This window comes from Acomys minous (assembly GCF_964271855.1).
Source record: "Acomys minous genome assembly, chromosome: 17".
NCBI lineage: Eukaryota > Metazoa > Chordata > Mammalia > Rodentia > Muridae > Acomys > Acomys minous.
Window position 1 is genome coordinate 53,243,968 of NC_140500.1, and position 16,167 is coordinate 53,260,134.

Consider the following 16,167-nt stretch of genomic DNA (forward strand, 5'->3'; position numbering starts at 1 on the left):
CTAGCCCTGTTATAGAGGCCCAGAGAGGTCAAGCCATTTGCCATGAGCTATGCAGCCAGGAAGTGGGGTTTGAATATCATATTTACCTAGCTCCGAGCATGATTTCTTAGTCTGGCTCTTTTTAATCCTTGCTGCAGCCTCAGTCCTGGTGTGAGGGTGACAAGAGGACCCAGGCTTCACTGTGGCCTGCCAAATATCAGAGTCCACTAGATAGCCGTGCCTCTCAGAGTGTGGTCCCCAGTCTGGCATCAGCATCCTCTGTGGGTGCTTAAGGATACATTTCCACATGATTTTAAAGGTTGATGGCCACTGCCCTGGGACATTACAGAGGTGTGAGAGAGACACTTTGGCGGAGGGTGGGGCTTCTTGAGCTATCTAAGTGTTGGTTACCATTCTAACTTGGGCCTCCCGTGGCCCTGAAAAAGCTTGTGTCCCCTTTGCCTTAGACCCTGAAGGACAGGTATAAGGGAGAATGGTCTTGAGGGCCTCTGGACAGCTGTGGAGCTCTGCACTTAGTACATCTGTCTGTCTGCCCTGGGGGAGGTAGAACCCAGGTCTGGCCACCATTGCTATACCAAAGAAGTCACTCTGGCCTTGTGTGGCCAGGAGCACCTGCTCATAGGAACCAGCTTAGGTTCAGCATCAGAGGCATGGGGGAGGACTGGGAAGAGTCAGACAACATGGCCCTCACTCCTCCCTGCTCCAGGTTTGCCTCTGGCGTCCTTCACAGTGAGGGTTGAGCAGGTGTGCCTTCCCACTGCCAGCCTTGTCTGATCCCCATAGCAGATGCACCATGTCCATCTTTGCTCCTGCTTCACAAGACCAGACAGACAGCACAGCACAGCGGTCCTTAGCCAGCCACGCGGTGAAAGGCTGCCTGCACCTTCTTGCATGTCCTCTGAGGGTCGTTTTCCTCCCTGGGCCTCTGCTCTCCTTCTGAGTGTGGGGGTGATGGTGCTGCAGATCACTGCTGAGTTCTGTGGATCGCATCACAAGAATGACAAGGAGCGGGGCGTCAAGGCGGTACCCCCTGCAGTAGAGCCACATCTGGGGCATCAGTGAGCCCTAGTGTCACTTAGTCGGGGGTAGGGCTGCGTTGTTCTCCATATTTTCGCTCCAACTTCTCTTTTGAACTTTAGTCCTCCTCTCCCCTGTCCCTAGGGATGACTTTGTGCAGATTGGCAAGGGTGCCATCAACAGCACCTGCATCGTCCGCACAGTCAGTGTGGGCTTGACTCTGCTTCGTGTGTGGGACGTGGAGCACCCGGGCCTCTCCGACTTCGTACCACTACCCGTCCTACAGGCCATCACCCCAGAGCTGTCTGGAGCTGTGGTGGTGGGTGACATCCTCTGTCTGGCTAGTGTTCTCATTAGCCTGGGAGGTAAGAGGGATGTGACGGTTCGCGCTAGGGCGTGGCATCCCAGAAGGTGCTTGGCACCACATCTCGGGAGGTGACAGATGGAACCTAAAGGATGCTTGGAGGATACTGCCTAAAGGCTACCTTCACTCTGCCACTTGGTGATGCCTGTTCATTTGTGGCTAGGTAGCAGTGGCGGTTGTATTGGCCATGCAGCCCTCTGTGTTCCCCATCTAGTAGTTTGTGAGGAAAGTCGGCCAGCCCCTGCCTTGAGATAGATAGCACTGCCTAGTAGCATTTTTCTACTGTTGGGGAAGTGTCTGGATGTATATTATGTCACCCACTTGCCTTGGCAAGTGCATGCTTACCATGTGATTGATGTAGCTAGGGAACACATCTGCTATCAGGTAGATTGTGTGGCTAGTGGTACACGCAAGCAGTGTGGCTGTGGGACACCTGGACAGAACAGAGTGCCTACCCCATCCCACATGCCTGTCACTCATACACAGACACCTGCTTTCCTCCTGATTGGTTCCTTTTCTTTAGCCTCATTAATTAGTTCATTTCCAAAGGAAATTACATTTCCCAGCTGGGTGTGGTAGCTCATACCTGTAATCCTAGCATTGGAATGACTGAGACTAGGGGATTGACATGAGTTTAAAACCAGACTGGTCACTACAGTGAATTCCAGGTTAGCCTCGCCTACAATGAGACCATGGCTCAAAACGAGTAAAGAAAGAAAGAGAAGGTAGGGGAAGGAAGGAAGAAATAAAACTGTTTATCTGCTACAGATAAAAGGAAGTTGTTGAATTTGTATTGTTTATTGTCCTGTGTGGCATTGAGCCTAGGATCAGCATTTAAAATATGTTAACATACATATTATAAAAATGTTACTAAATCGAGTCCTTACAGAGTAAATTTAAAATTTTATCTATTTAATCCAAATAGCAATCTTATGAATATTCAGTTGGTTTGGGCTGGTCTATTATTGTTGTTGTTTATTAGGTTTATTTATGTGTATGAGTGTTTTGCCTGCTCCTGGGAACTGAGCCTGGGTCCTTTGCAACAGCAATGAGCACTCTTAACTATTGCTCAATCTCTCCAGACTGATTTTTTTTTTTTTGTAGTTTTTCAATACAGGGTTCTCTGTGTTATCTTGGCTATCCTTGACCCGCTTTGTAAACCAGGCTGGCCTCGAACACAGGGATCCACTTCCCTCTGCCTCCCGAGTGCTGGGATTAAAGGCGTGCACCACCATGCCAGCCTGATTTCTCATTTTTATCATCAACACATCACCAGTGAGGTCTGCTGTTTCTAAAGAGGAACTGATAATGCTGGGAGATGACAAGGGCCCAGAGATACAACACCCAGTCCATCCCAGTACACGGAACTGGGAAAGCTTCATGTGAAAACCAAGTTCCAGATGGGAGGATATGGGTAGGGGGAGCTAGTGCCCCCTGAGAACAGGTACAGAGGAAGAGCTGTAGGTGGCCAGAGCTGGGAAGGTGGAGGGACCACTTTAGAGGTGGCCAATGTGGATTTCTCCCTGAGGCTGAAGATGGAGACTCTCACAGGCACAGGGGCCTAGGGATCTAGGTTTGGGCTGTGGTGTTCAAATGTGAACAAAATGGATGATATCTGGGCTTGTTGTCCCAGGTGTCTCAGGGACCTGGAGCTCCTCAGCCAGCAATGTCCTCTACATCGACCCCAAGACAGGCGTGGCTGTGGCCCGAGAGGCAGGGTCTGTGACTGTTTACTACGAGATCGCTGGACATCTGAAGACATTCAAGGAGGTAGGACTTGAGAGCAGCCAGAGGCAGTTGTGGCCAACCCTGTTGGAGACAGTAAGAGCTTCAGTGTGTATGTGTACAAGGCTTGGAGACACACGTTTGCAATCCTGGCACTTGGGAGGCTGAGGCAGGAAGATTATCTTAAGTTTGAGACCATCCTGGCTTACATAGCAAGACTGACTGAGACAAGCAAGTATCGTTGTATCCCCAGGACATCATAGTGTGTTGCCCCTTGGCATCAGAAAGTGATCATGACCAGATCTCTTTACATAGAGGCATAAGACCTTATTTTTATTTTGTTTTGTTTTATGGTCTTTTGTCTGTGTGTCTGTTTTGAGATGGTCTTCCTGTTATAGCCCAGGCTAGCCTTGAACTGAATCTCCCGAGTGCATGCATTCCAGGTGTTTGCCACACTCTATAGGCTTGACATCGCCCCTGATGGCATACAGGAGCTAACTGATGCTACACTGTATGAGTGGCTATTAGCTTGTGCTGTTGACGAAGCACCTGTCCCTGCTCAGAACAAACGCACTTTTTCCTCTATTTTTGATCTGTTGTTGGTTGAATCCAAAGCTGCCAACGCAGCAGGTACAAAGGCTGGCTGTACCTCTGATTCCCTTTTCTTTAAGAAACAAATAACCAGGCCTCCTCCCAGAGCTGTCTGCAGCTGTCAAGATCTAGGAGAATCAGCCACCCACCAAGTGTAAGACGGGAACTGGTTTTCTGTTCGTCCCCAGCATCCCTCTCATGTCCAAACCAGCATGGGGAGAGAGATCTGGTCCATTGATTCTACCCATCCACCTACACCCACGCTCGTCTGGCGGCCAGTGTGACTGTGCAGCCGTTGGGGTGGCCATTTCCCTGAGGGAGTTCAGGCCATGGGACGGGCACCCTAGTGATTTAGTGTCACCAGCAAAGTTAAACTTCCCCCAGCAAGTCACCTTTGAGCCTTTATGAAAGCGAACAAAAACCTTTCTCTCCAGCCGAGAATGAATCAATGGGCCTGTTCTGGCTGAGTTCCAAACCTGTCTCATTTTTAAAGCCAGCGTGTGCTTTATCGAATCCAGCAGTTTAACCTAATAGTTTGCATATTTAGTGCTGCAGTTCGGGCGAGTGGCTGCAGATAGAGGCAGGCACTCTGATTAATAAAGCTCTTCTCCCCAGGAGAGGCCCCTGAGAATGGTCAGGAGAGAGGTCAGCAGGCACCAAAGTGTATGGGGTTTGAGAGAGAGCCTGAGTGAGCTGGATCATAGAGCGTGTGGGGGGGACTTAAGGTCTGACGCTGGGGGGAGGTCAGGAAGCTGGGTACAGTGGCTTACAAGTGGCCTCAGCCAGGCATATCCCTGCAAGTGTCACTTACTTGCGAGGCTGATACTGTAGCAACCTAGACACCCAAGTGGTCCTGTCTGGGTGTAAATCCAAGATCAGACACTGGGCAAGTTTCCTCTGTGCCCAAGGGACAGGGACCATACTGTGATGTAGCATAGTGAGCTAACACAGAGAAGGGGACAAATGGAAACAGCACTTCATGTGTCACAAGGGTTTGCTCCACCTATGTTAGGTGCTGCTGTTTCCGTTGGAGGGCAGGGTGGTAGTTTACTTCACACTGCACAGAGCTTTGGTTTTTAAGTCAGAATGATGCAGGTCAAGGCCACACATACAGTGGTGGACGTGCTGCAGGATGACCAGCTAGTGCACTGGATGGAATGGGGTGGTGTGGAGGAGGGCTTGGAACAACTCTCCTGGGTTTGTCACCAGTGGCTTGAAAGGCGATGGATGGTTCTCTACTCTGAAAAGGGAACAGAAATCAGGGTGGGTGCTGGGAGAAGATAGCGAGTGGGTCCTGGAAGGTTTGAAATGGGTGTCGCTCCCCGAGCTGAGGTGGTAGGGCACAGTTGGATGAAGGGTCCCTGAAGGCTGAAGCCCCACACTGGACTATCTAGACACTTGAGTATACTAGGTGTAGGCCAGACAGAGGAAGAGAAAGTGTGAGAAGATGCAGTGTGGCGAGGACGAAAGGAGAAAAATGGGAGACAGGGCCAGAGAGAGCAGTGGTGGGTACCTCTGCTGGTCCCTTGGGCAGCAGCCGTTCCTGGAGGAGGCAGTACAGTCATGGCTGTAAGTGCTGGTAAGGCCAGAAGGGAGCAAGGCATGTGTCCAGTGGGGCTGTGGGCTGCAGGCTAAGGGACCCCCTTCCTGCTGCCATGACTGTCCGATGCTGCAGGAAAGGGGCCCACAAGAAGCACCTCCGGTACATTTGCCCTCACCCAGAAAGGATGGCCAGCATTCTAGCCGTAGAGGGGTATGGTGCTGTGGGCCTTGCAGATAGAAGGGCATCCCCGTGGTGTGAGGCCTGTGTAGGGGATAGAGTATGTCCAAGGAGTGCCAGATGGGATGTGTCTGAGCAGACTGGCCTCTGGGGCCCTTGTTCTCTAGGCATTGGGGTCTGATTGATCCATTCTGAACAAGGATAGTAAACTAAGTGTATCCTCTGTCCTTGTTGGCATATTAGTTAACCAGATCTGTAAGCAGAGGAAAGGTGATGTCAGGAGCATGCAGCCTGGCCTGGACCACTAAGTAGGCTAGCCTGTTAGCCCTGCTGTTGATCCCAGCTATTCCAGGTGTCCTGGCTCTACCACATGTCTTTGCTGTGAGTTCCAGCTTTGCCATCATAGGGTGGGAGAGTTGGGGTGCCACTTGGGCTCTCCTGGACACGCTGTCACAGTCCACCTAGGTGTCTAAGATGTGAGCTCATTAGGTTTTGTTGCCTGGGGTACAGGTGATGCAAGGTGCAGGTGAGGTCATGAAAAACACCCAGCACAAAATAGCCTAACTGCCTTGTTTCCGTAGGTAGTTGTCAGCACCCCTCAGAAGATAGTGGCCCGTCGCCTCCATTCTGCCCAGACCAGCATCCAGGAAGCCACAGCCTCCAAAGTGACCGTCAGCGTGGGAGACAGGAGCTCTAACCTGCTTGGTACAGAATGTGTGGGCTCTGGTATTTGGGCTTACCTTGCCAGGCTTGGGGACTAGGGAGTAGCATCTGTGCCCTTTCAGCAGGGTTTCGTCTGTTTGGGGTTGGTTGTTTTGTGGTGTTGGGGACTGAAGGAACCCAGGGCCATAATATACCACAGGCACATGCTACACCACGGAATCACAACCACAGCCCTGTTTTCCATATTCAGACTCGCCCCTAACTCCAGAGAGAAAGCCTTCAGCCCCAGCTCATCTGCTCCTTGCAGCTTGTAAGAAATTTGAGGCCTCCATAAGCCAAAGCGTGAAGGGTGCCTTCAGAAGAGCACAGCTCCAAGACACTGCCTGCGCTGAGTCAGAGCTGTGATTGCAGCCCTAGGGCCTGAGCAGGGCAAGCCACAGTCCACCGCAGCTGATGGTGGAAACTAATGACATCGCAGGCTGGTGGCTGCTTTTGATTTTTATAATTACCTCTCCCAAGTCATGCATAGAACATTCCATCTCACTCTTTGCCTATGACAGCCCTGGATGGCAAGTGCCAGAAATAAATATGTCGATACAGATTTTTTTGGGGGACCACTTAACGGATGAATTAAGTTCCCCCATTCTCATTGTGATTAATGGGGCACACTTACTACATCATAGAAATGCTGTTTTCTTCCTTTAGTGCAAGTGGGAAAATAGTCTACTATTGCCAGAATTATGTGCAGTGTGTTTATGAAGAGCCTCTGCCCTCCCAGTGGCTGTTCTCCTTGCTGGTTGCCTGTCACTGTGCCTGCTGTGCAGGCTTAGCGCCCATGCAGGAATTGTCATCTGAAGTGGCCCTGGCATTCAGAATAGCCCCTCCTCTGAGGCAGGGTCTTTAGCTTGAATGAAAGACATGGAACCTTTACTAAGCTCCATGGCTCCCTGCATGGGATTATTAGGGGATACCGGTGCCATTCATGCCTGCCCAGCCTCCATAGGGCCTGCCTGTTCCCTCACTTAAGGTGGTTCTGGGTGTGGTGGCCTTGTGCTTGGTCCAAGCTCTTCTCTCTCACCTGATCACTGCCCTCCACCCTGTGCCTTTAGGTGAGTGCTCCCCTGCTCAGAGAGAAGTCATCGAAGCCTTACACCCAGAATCCCTCATCAGCTGCCAACTCCAGTTCAAGCAAGATGTCTTTGATTTCCCTGCTCGTGATGTCTTCACTGTGGAGCCAGGATTTGATGCTGCTCTGGGTAAATTTGCAAAGAATTTAAAATGCAATGAGTGCCTGCTAGATGTCTGGGGTCGGTCAGAAGTGTGTACTTCATGACGGCCATATGTCCAGACGGGCAGCGGTTGTTGGAGTCCAGCCTGAGGCCGTTAACAGGCTGTACTCTCTGTTGCCGCTTCTTGCCTGCCAAGAGGGAATAGCGTTTGGCATCTCCCACACCCTGCGGAGCTCAGCACCAAACCCAGGCTAGAGCCCTTTTCCCATAATCCCACCACTCAGCTCTGGATAGAGGCTCGCCCTCTAAACCTCCCTCTTTGAACTGAGGATGCCCTGTCGTCCACTGCCTGCACAGAGCGAGGTGACTGGCACCATATGAAATAGTCGTGGGCTATATTGGAGCATACTGAGACACAGCTCAGGACACTAGAGTGACCAGGCTGATGACCAGCACTGTAGGCTGGTGAGCCTGCTGGCCCCACTGCATGCAGGGGATGCTGCTGGCAGAGAGTATGCAGGTGTTTCCCACTGGCACACTCAGGGACCCGCCCAGCATCTAACACAGAGGAGGTCCTTGCTGAGCAAGGAAGGTAACTCATCTGGGTGCCTCTAGTGGTGTGTTATTGATGGAGTCTGGCCCATAAGTCCAGATTGAGGTTGCCCAGCTGCCTGAGGCCCTGCTCATTCCACCTGGCTCACCTGCCCTAGGCCGGGATCAGGGACATCCATTGTCTACACGGCCTCCTGCTACACTGGGAACAGGGGCATCTTGGAGTCAGCTCTTCCTTGCCTTGTAGCCCAGGGCTGGATTGTGTGTCTGTTTGCTATTATCTGTCCTCATTCTAGCCTAGGCTGGCCCCAGCATGATGCCTGCCCCAAGAGTACTATTAAGATGGAAACCTCACACACAGAGGATTTCAAGACAGTGAGAGGACCCTGGTTACAGAAAAGGTGTCCAGGTTGTCCCAGGGCTTCTGAAGGGACATTCTTAGAAGGCCTCCCGGAGGAAAGGACTTGTCAGCTAACTCTCAAAAGTGTGTCTAGGAGGCCCTCTGTCAGGGAGCGGGGCCAGGGAGGCGATAAGTGCGCACACGGGAGAAGAACAAGCCTTGTCTCCACAGGCCAGTACCTCTGCTCGGTTACTATGCACAGGCTGACAGATAAGCAGCTGAAGCACTTGAGCATGAAGAAGACATCACTGGCCGTCACTGCCTCCATGCCCAGCAGCCGCGCCTCTGTAGAGAAGGTGGGAGCTGAGGTCCCCTTCAGCCCAGGGCTCTATTCCAACCAGGCAGAAATCCTTTTGAGCAACCACTATACCAGCTCCGAGGTCAAGATCTTTGGTGCTGTGGAGATTCTGGAAAACCTGGAGGTAAGCGGCTGCAGGGGCTGCAGGTCAGGCAGAAGTGGAGGCTACGGTTAAGATTAGGATTTAGAGTTCTGAGGCTAGGGCTAGAGTTAATGCTGGGGCTAGGGTTTGGGGTTTGGGGCTTCAAGTTAGAAATATGTTTAGTTGCTGGGTTTACAGAGGGGGGTTAGCATTAAAGGTTGGGCTTAAGAGTATAGGATGTGTTAAAGGTTAGGATTAGTGGTTGGGTTTAGTGGCTGGAGTTAGTGGCTGGGGTTAGAGGCTGGGGTTAGAGGCTGGGGTTAGAGGCTGGGGTTAGTGGTTGGGTTTAGTGGCTGGAGTTAGTGGCTGGGGTTAGTGGTTGGGTTTAGTGGCTTGGGTTAGAGGCTGGGGTTAGTGGTTAGGCTTAGTGGCTGGAGTTAGTGGCTGGAGTTAGTGGTTATGGTTATATGCTGGAGCTAGGTTAGAGATTAGAGTTAGGAAATAAAACTTGGGTCTGGGATCAGGGTTAAGGTTTAGGTTGGAGTTGAGGGCTTAGATTTAGATGTTGGTTTTAGGGTCTGATTAGAATTGGGGTCAGGCCCCATGGGGGCCTGCACAAACTGCTGTACCAACCAAGGACAATGCATGTAGTAAACCTAGACCCCCTATTCAGATCTAGCCAATGGACAGAACATTCTCCATAGTTGTAGGGAGAGCGGGACTGCCTCTGACATGAACTCTGGTACCCCCTATTTGACTACTTCCCCTTGGTGGGGAAGCCTGGTGGTACTCAGAGGAAGGGGAAATAGGCTATCTGGATGAGACCTGATAGACTGTGGTCATACAGTTGGGGAGGAGGTCCTCTTCTGTCACATGTCTAGGGGAGGGGAATAGGGTGACAGAGGGAGGGAGGGTGGGAATAGGAAGATACAAGTGAGGATGTAGTCTGAATAAATGATTTACAAAATTTAAAAAAAAAATAATTGGGATCAGGCTTCGAGTTTGAAGATTGTGGTTTGTGTTAGGGTTAGATCTAGGAAGACCCTAAAAAAGGAGCTCGTGCACCCTAGGGTCCGGCTCTTCAAAGTTAAAAATTCAAATAATCTTTATTTATTTTTTTATTACACAGTACTGTAGTGCTCTGCCCATCCTTTTGGTTTCATTTTTTACTTCACACACATATGTAGAATGTGCTTGGTAGAGTCAGAGCAGGAGCGCATTCCGGCTTGGTGCCCTGTCCCATGTGGGCATTAGGCCTCCGCTCTCCCTCCGTTCCTTCCTGCTGGTGTCACTTCCTCCTCCTCTTCCTCCTTCCTCTGGCTGATGTATGACTGATCTCGGAGGCTCCAGTCCAGAAAGCCTCTACTGAGAGCTCTGATGTGTGAATGGAGGAGTTTAGGGGCGCTGTTGCCTGCTCCTCTTGTCTTGCCATGGCCAGCTGCTCACAAGAGGTTGAAGCGTGTAGTTGCTGTGGTAGCCAGATGAGCGGGGATGCTGCTTTGTGGGGATTGGGCTTTAGGTGCTGCTTTGTTGGGACTGGGCTTTAGGTGCTGCTTTGTGGAGACTGGGCTTTAGGTGCTGCTTTGGGTTAGCTTAACACTGTTGCTCTCAAGTAGAATGCAGTAATATTGACTGTGTCCTCTTTAGCAGACCCTGAATATGGACCACGCTTCTGGGCCTGAGGTCCCACCTGGTCCTGGGAGAGAAGTCCAGCGTGTGCGGTCAGAGATGAGCTGGACACCTGCGGTCCCACCTGCGGTCTAGCCTCTGCAGAGCATGCTTTCTCACCATTGCCTTTTTCCCCAGGTGAAATCCGGGTCCCCAGCAGTGCTGGCCTTTGTGAAAGAGAAGTCATTTGGGCTGCCCAGCTTCATCACGTACACCGTTGGTGTCTCGGATCCCACAGCTGGCAGCCAGGGCCCTCTGTCCACTGCCCTGACCTTCTCCAGCCCGGCCACTAACCAGGCCATCACCATTCCAGTCACTGTGGCCTTTGTGATGGATCGTCGTGGGCCTGGTCCTTGTGAGTCACGGATGGGACATCGCCTGACCTAGACTTGGCAGGGAGAGACAGGCCAGAGGCCCTTGGGTATCGGTGGGCACCAGCAATGTGAGAATCGGAGGAGTCAGAAACATAGAATGTCTGTCAAAGTGACAGTCACCACACCGCACATCGCTCCCCCTGTCACCCCATCCTCAACAAGGCCCTCTGCTCAACACCCTACCATGGCCCCATCTCTCAAGGGCACAGCCCACATCCCTCCAGCGGCCTCTCTTCCCCTTGCGCTTCCTGCTCTAGCACTAACCTCTTGCCTGTTTCTGAGACAGAAAGTCCTCAACCTGAGTCATTGGCAACGCTGTTTCCTCTGCTTACAATGTCATTTTCCTCAGAGAACCCAATGACTGGCATCCCCAACTGTTGCAGACTGTCCTTTAAGTATCACTCGGGAGATTAGAGTCTCACTCCCAGTCATGTGTTAGCCAATGAGGAAGTAACTTTATTCATGAGTGGGACTCCTGCCCAGCTGCCCCAGGAAGTCCAGTGTGAGGACAGCACTCACCTCAGGGTCCTCCTGATGCCACGAGCTACTCACTTCCTACCCAGCTGAGTTCAAGGCTTGTCCTGCTTCAGCCACCTGTGGGCATACAGAGGACAGAGCTACAGAGGGATAGGGCATAGATCCAAGGGGCCAGTACCCAGCGGAAGGCACTGCTGCCCGCTGTCTCCCCACTGGAGAGTACTTGGGGATGAATGGAGAGTGTAACACTGTGACAGATAGGTGTCAGGGAGCTGGGACTCAGGCCGCTCCACCACCGAGGTGGATAGCTTTGGGGCAGAAGTGCCTGAGGCTCTTAGCAAGGAATCAAAGCAGGGGTTCCTATCCTGTGAGCCTCTGTCCCACCAATCCCTCAAGCTCTAAAGCCCACAGGGCATTTTTCAGAGCTGCTTTTCTTTCTTTGGAGTAAGCCTAGCTGCCCCCCTGGCAGAACGGGCGCCAAAACCTGAAGTGCCGAGCCAGAACCTCGGGATACTTTCTGGAAGGAAGGATGGAGATATTCCAATGAAGGCAGAAGGAGACACCTCACATCTAAGACAGGCTTGCCCCTGCATCCCAGGCAGTGGGGCATGGAGGACCATGCAGGTGTCTAGCAGCACAGGAGTCCAGGGGGACCCCAGCTATGGCCCTGGCATTTCACGTCTGCCCTTTCCCTCTTGCAGATGGAGCCAGCCTCCTGTCACACTTCCTGGACTCCTACCAGGTCATGTTCTTCACCTTCTTTGCCCTGCTGGCTGGGACAGCGGTCACCATCATAGGTGAGGCCAACCACGAACCCTTCTTGACACTTGGCACCCTTTCACCCTGCCCACCCTCACCAGCCTGTCCTCTTGCAGCCTACCATACAGTCTGTGCACCCCGGGAACTTGCTCCGCCCCTGGCCCTCACACCCCGTGCCAGCCCTCAGCACAGCCCCCACTGTGAGTACACCATCCACAGGCACAGCCTGGAGAGCCTCCACAATAGAGTCATCTCCTGGGGAAGGGTGGGATCCAGGCCCTGAACCCCAGTCTCAGCAGTCTGTGTCAGAGCAACAGGGGCAACTAGAGCCGAGCCCCAGGGACGGATGTGGCAGGGGAAGGGGGTGTTACGTGGACTCAGATACTAGTCCTGACTCCACAAAGGCTTTCCCAGCAGGCTGTGGGATGGGAGGAGATGGTAGAGGCAATGCTGTCTAAGCAGGTGGATTCCAGGATGGACAGACAGACAGACAACTGAGAGCTCAAGCTGGATTGGGAAGATGGAGATTCTAGACATAGAGACATAGAGAATGCTGGGAAAGCCCACTCCTTTCAGGAATCCCTTTGTCTCTGGCGGCCTAAGGGCTTGTCCACCCTCTACAGCACCTGGAGTACCTCTTCTCCAAGAGCCTTCAGTTCAGTGACCTGCCATGCAACAGTACCCAACAGGCCTTTTGTCCTGATTCCCATTTGGGAGTCTGTGTAAGAGGCTCTTGAGCTAGAGTCTGCTCATCTCTGTTATGGGGTTTTGGACAGAGGACAGTTTTATGTCCAGAAGCAGTGTCCTTGAGAGACAAGACTCCATCACCCACCCACACACCCTAGAATCAGAGCCTCTTCCTGCTGCCTCTGGTCTTCAAGGCAGGACTCCAGAGTACCCCAGCATGCTGGGTGGTGGCTGTCCTCGTGGCTCTGGCTTGTTGCACAGCTGTTCTGCTAAAATATCAAGTCCTTTCTGACCTTTCTTCCCAGTGTTTGTTAAAGTCACCATGGGGTCTTTGTACCGTCCCTCAAAGGACCCTCCACTTGCCTCCGGGTCTTTGTTACTACAGCATTGTGCCTAAGAGTCTGGCCTTTCCATCCTCTTGGCCCCACGCAGAGATATAACACAGTATGTCCTGAGCTCAGGAAGGTCGGGGTCATCTCCAGGCTGGGTGGATATATATGGCCTTTGTCCCAAGGACCATAATTTTATCCTCTTTGAGAAGCCCTACACATCCCTGTAAAGCTCGTCCACTGGACACAGACTTCCTCAAGTGGGAGTCAGGAGAGAGAGAGAGAGACAGAAGCACAGGTTGAGCGGTGTAGTTTCCCTGCCTCCCCTGCCCCTGTCAGTTTCCCTCTGCTATTTCAGGTACAAACCCCTGGCATGCTGCACGCACTTAAATATGTATTTTCCTGAAGAATGTGGTGGGAATGTTGACTGTTACTCCTCCGCGCTCACTTTCCCTTTCCTCCCTAGATCTTGCCTCATCGCCAGCCACTTTCAACACACTGCCTCCTGGTCGCAAAGCCAGTCCTCCCTCAGGGCTCTGGAGCCCCGCCTATGCCTCTCACTAGCCAATGTGCAGGACTGGTGTTGCTGCGCAGCTAAACTGACACCTCGGTGGAAGTGTCCCGGTCGTGTTCACACCGCACGTGGGCCCTGGGTCATCCTCACTACTCTGGCCGTGCTGAATGAACCACTGCCTGATTCACACGAGCAAGGGTGTTTAATCTGTTTGCTTTTAAACCTCCTTCCCGCTCTTGAAGGCTAGTCCTTCCTGGATCCCCCTCTTCCTGTATGGCAGTATGCAGGATTTGGGGGTGCTGCTTAGTCCTGTGTTTATTCTCCTGCTAGAGGAAGCTCTCTCCCCGCTCATGGCTTTGAGTAGCTGGAAGCTGTTTCTACATTGTCTACAGATGATGTCACTGTAGCGATCTCAGGGAAAGGGTTTTCTCACTACTCCTGGGGTGTTTGTGGTGCCGGGCGTGGAAGCCTGAGTCTCATGCCTGCTAGGCAAGCGCTTGTCCACGGGCACATGCACACGTTAGCCCTCTTGTGTGGCTTTTTTCCTTTTTCCTTTGTGAAAACCCATTCTTCTCCTTGTCCTACTGCTGCTAGGAAATGTGGGGGACAAGCAGGTGTGGGTATCTCCTGGGGGACACTATACCCAGAGCCATGTGCTGTCTGAGCCTTCTTACTGTGATAGTCACTGAGCTTCAGCAGAGTGGCCCTCCCCTCAGAGCCCTGTGAGGATCCTAGTGTAGTTTCATGGCAGGAGGGTCACTGGCGTGTTGGAGTGCCTCTCCTTCTCCCTGGGGCAGCTTGGGAATAGCCAGAGCATCGTCAGCCCTGGCCGTACAGCCACTGGCGGGGATCTTCTGATCTGCTCGTTTGTTCTGAGATGCTGCTGTGCCTGGCGGAGCACAGAGACCCAGTGTGACCTGCTCTTCTCTCTTGGAAGACACCTAATACAGTACCTCAGCAGATCTGAGCCACCCCATTGGCCCTCTTCTCCCCCTTCTCTGCCGTCAGCGCTCTCCTAGCTGGCCCAGGAACAGAAGGGGATGCCTGTTCCATTCACAACTTCCGTTCACGTCTGAGCTCAGGGACATGGCCTCTCTGATTTGGGTCCGGATGTTGCCTGGATGCTGCACCACCATCAGAAGGAGCCGGAGACTCGCCTCTTAAGTGGACGTGTGTGGGCACCACATCTCCAGGAGTTCAGTTGGCCTTGAAGGTCGTGTGTGATCCCTTGCATCCTTTGAGCCTGGGCCATGGCATGGACTTGTAGGCAGCTGGGGACAGAGGAATTGTGCCCGACCTGCCGCTCAATCTCCCATTGGAGCTGTTATGGAGCCTTCCCTGTTTGTTTAATAAAGTTCTGTGTAGTTTCTTAAGAATGTGATAGTTTTTTGGGTGCCAACTCTGCCTAGGTGTCCACTGTGGCTGATGACCTGTTTCCAATGGTGCCGTCCCCTCCTGTCTGTCACAGAGCCTCCCTACCCTAGAGGCCTGGGACAGTAGCAGGGCCTTGCTGCAGGAGGACTGCATAGCCCCCCACCCCCACCTGCCTCCGTCTCCTTCCTTCAGTGCCATCTTCCCCTATCCTGCCCACCGTGGGTGTGCTCACAGGACCTTGAATGCCTCAAAGGATCAACACTGCCACCCTCCCTGTTCTCTTCCACAGCCACACACCCTTAGTCTCACCTGTCTCCCTGGAGCTCTCACAGGCCCAGCCCGATCCAGTGCTGGCCCCGTCACATTCCTCCTGGGGCCTCTGCACTTGAGCTGGGTGCTGCCCATTCATCCTTGGCCACCACACACAGCAGACAGGATCCCATCAGGCCTTGCTCCATTGTGTCCTTATCTCCCTGTGCTTTGCCCTCCCTCTTCTTTCTGTTTCGTGCAGCATTTGTTTGGGTGTTGGGGGGGTGGGGCGGTGTAGGTGCTCCTTCAGTCTCAGGAACCTGTTAACCACAGCACTGCCCATGCTAAAAACATCATGTGGCCCCCACTTTGATTCCCAAATAGGACTTCCATGTGAGTGAGTGATGGCAGCTGTCATCCCCAGGACATTACATGAGAAGATCTGCAATATCGAACGTTAAGTACATTTAGTACTGTACTTACTGTACATATGCCTTCCTGGTACAACATACATGGTGTTGGTGTTGCCTTAGGTACGACCCCTCTGAAACACAAGATGGCTGCCAGTATTCAGGCAGCAAGCACATCACATCCGGACATGGCAGTGTCCAGAAGAACAGAAACTCTCCTGTCTCCTAAGGACTGAAGGCACTCTTCAGGGCTCAACAGTTTCATTATCGCCATCACTAAAGTCTGTGGCTAGAGAATACAGTGCAATGACCATATCTTGAGGGCCTCTGGATGTCACGGAGCTGACTACTGGCTCCTCCCAGATGAAACAGAAAGACTGCAGTGTCCACCGGTCACCTTTGTTTTAGGGTACTGAGTTTCCTCTCTCTGCCCATCTGGAACACTGGGGACCTGATGGGGCCAGCAGCCTTTCAGAACACATTGGGGGAACACAGCCAGGTCTTTGTAATAGTAAATCTGACTGGGATGCTGACAGCCCGGAGGGACCCACACAGCTTGAGTGGATTCCCACGCCCGCTGAGCAGCGCTCACTGAGGATGCCAGAAGATGCTTTTAGCACCAAGATACAGAATTGCAAAGAGGTGTTTTTCTCTAGAATTCTCGTTTGAACAAAAATTAACCCTC

The 16,167-nt window shown here is 52.4% G+C and overlaps 1 protein-coding gene across 2 annotated transcripts in view; it reads left to right on the forward strand.

The window, feature by feature from the left end:
* Nucleotides 1–14,825, forward strand: part of NUP210 (nucleoporin 210) — a 95,538-nt gene extending 80,713 nt beyond the window's left edge. The window contains exons 32-40 of one of the 2 annotated variants that reach the window (XM_084766765.1): nucleotides 1,162–1,382; nucleotides 3,015–3,151; nucleotides 5,999–6,122; nucleotides 7,190–7,336; nucleotides 8,433–8,683; nucleotides 10,448–10,664; nucleotides 11,862–11,957; nucleotides 12,036–12,119; nucleotides 13,402–14,825. In XM_084766765.1, the coding sequence (XP_084622891.1) occupies nucleotides 1,162–1,382; nucleotides 3,015–3,151; nucleotides 5,999–6,122; nucleotides 7,190–7,336; nucleotides 8,433–8,683; nucleotides 10,448–10,664; nucleotides 11,862–11,957; nucleotides 12,036–12,119; nucleotides 13,402–13,499 (1,375 nt within the window). In that variant the 3' untranslated portion in view covers nucleotides 13,500–14,825. The remainder of the gene's footprint in view (nucleotides 1–1,161; nucleotides 1,383–3,014; nucleotides 3,152–5,998; nucleotides 6,123–7,189; nucleotides 7,337–8,432; nucleotides 8,684–10,447; nucleotides 10,665–11,861; nucleotides 11,958–12,035; nucleotides 12,120–13,401) is intronic. The other variant, XM_084766766.1, reaches the window with a different exon arrangement.
* The last annotated feature ends 1,342 nt before the right edge of the window (nucleotides 14,826–16,167 follow it).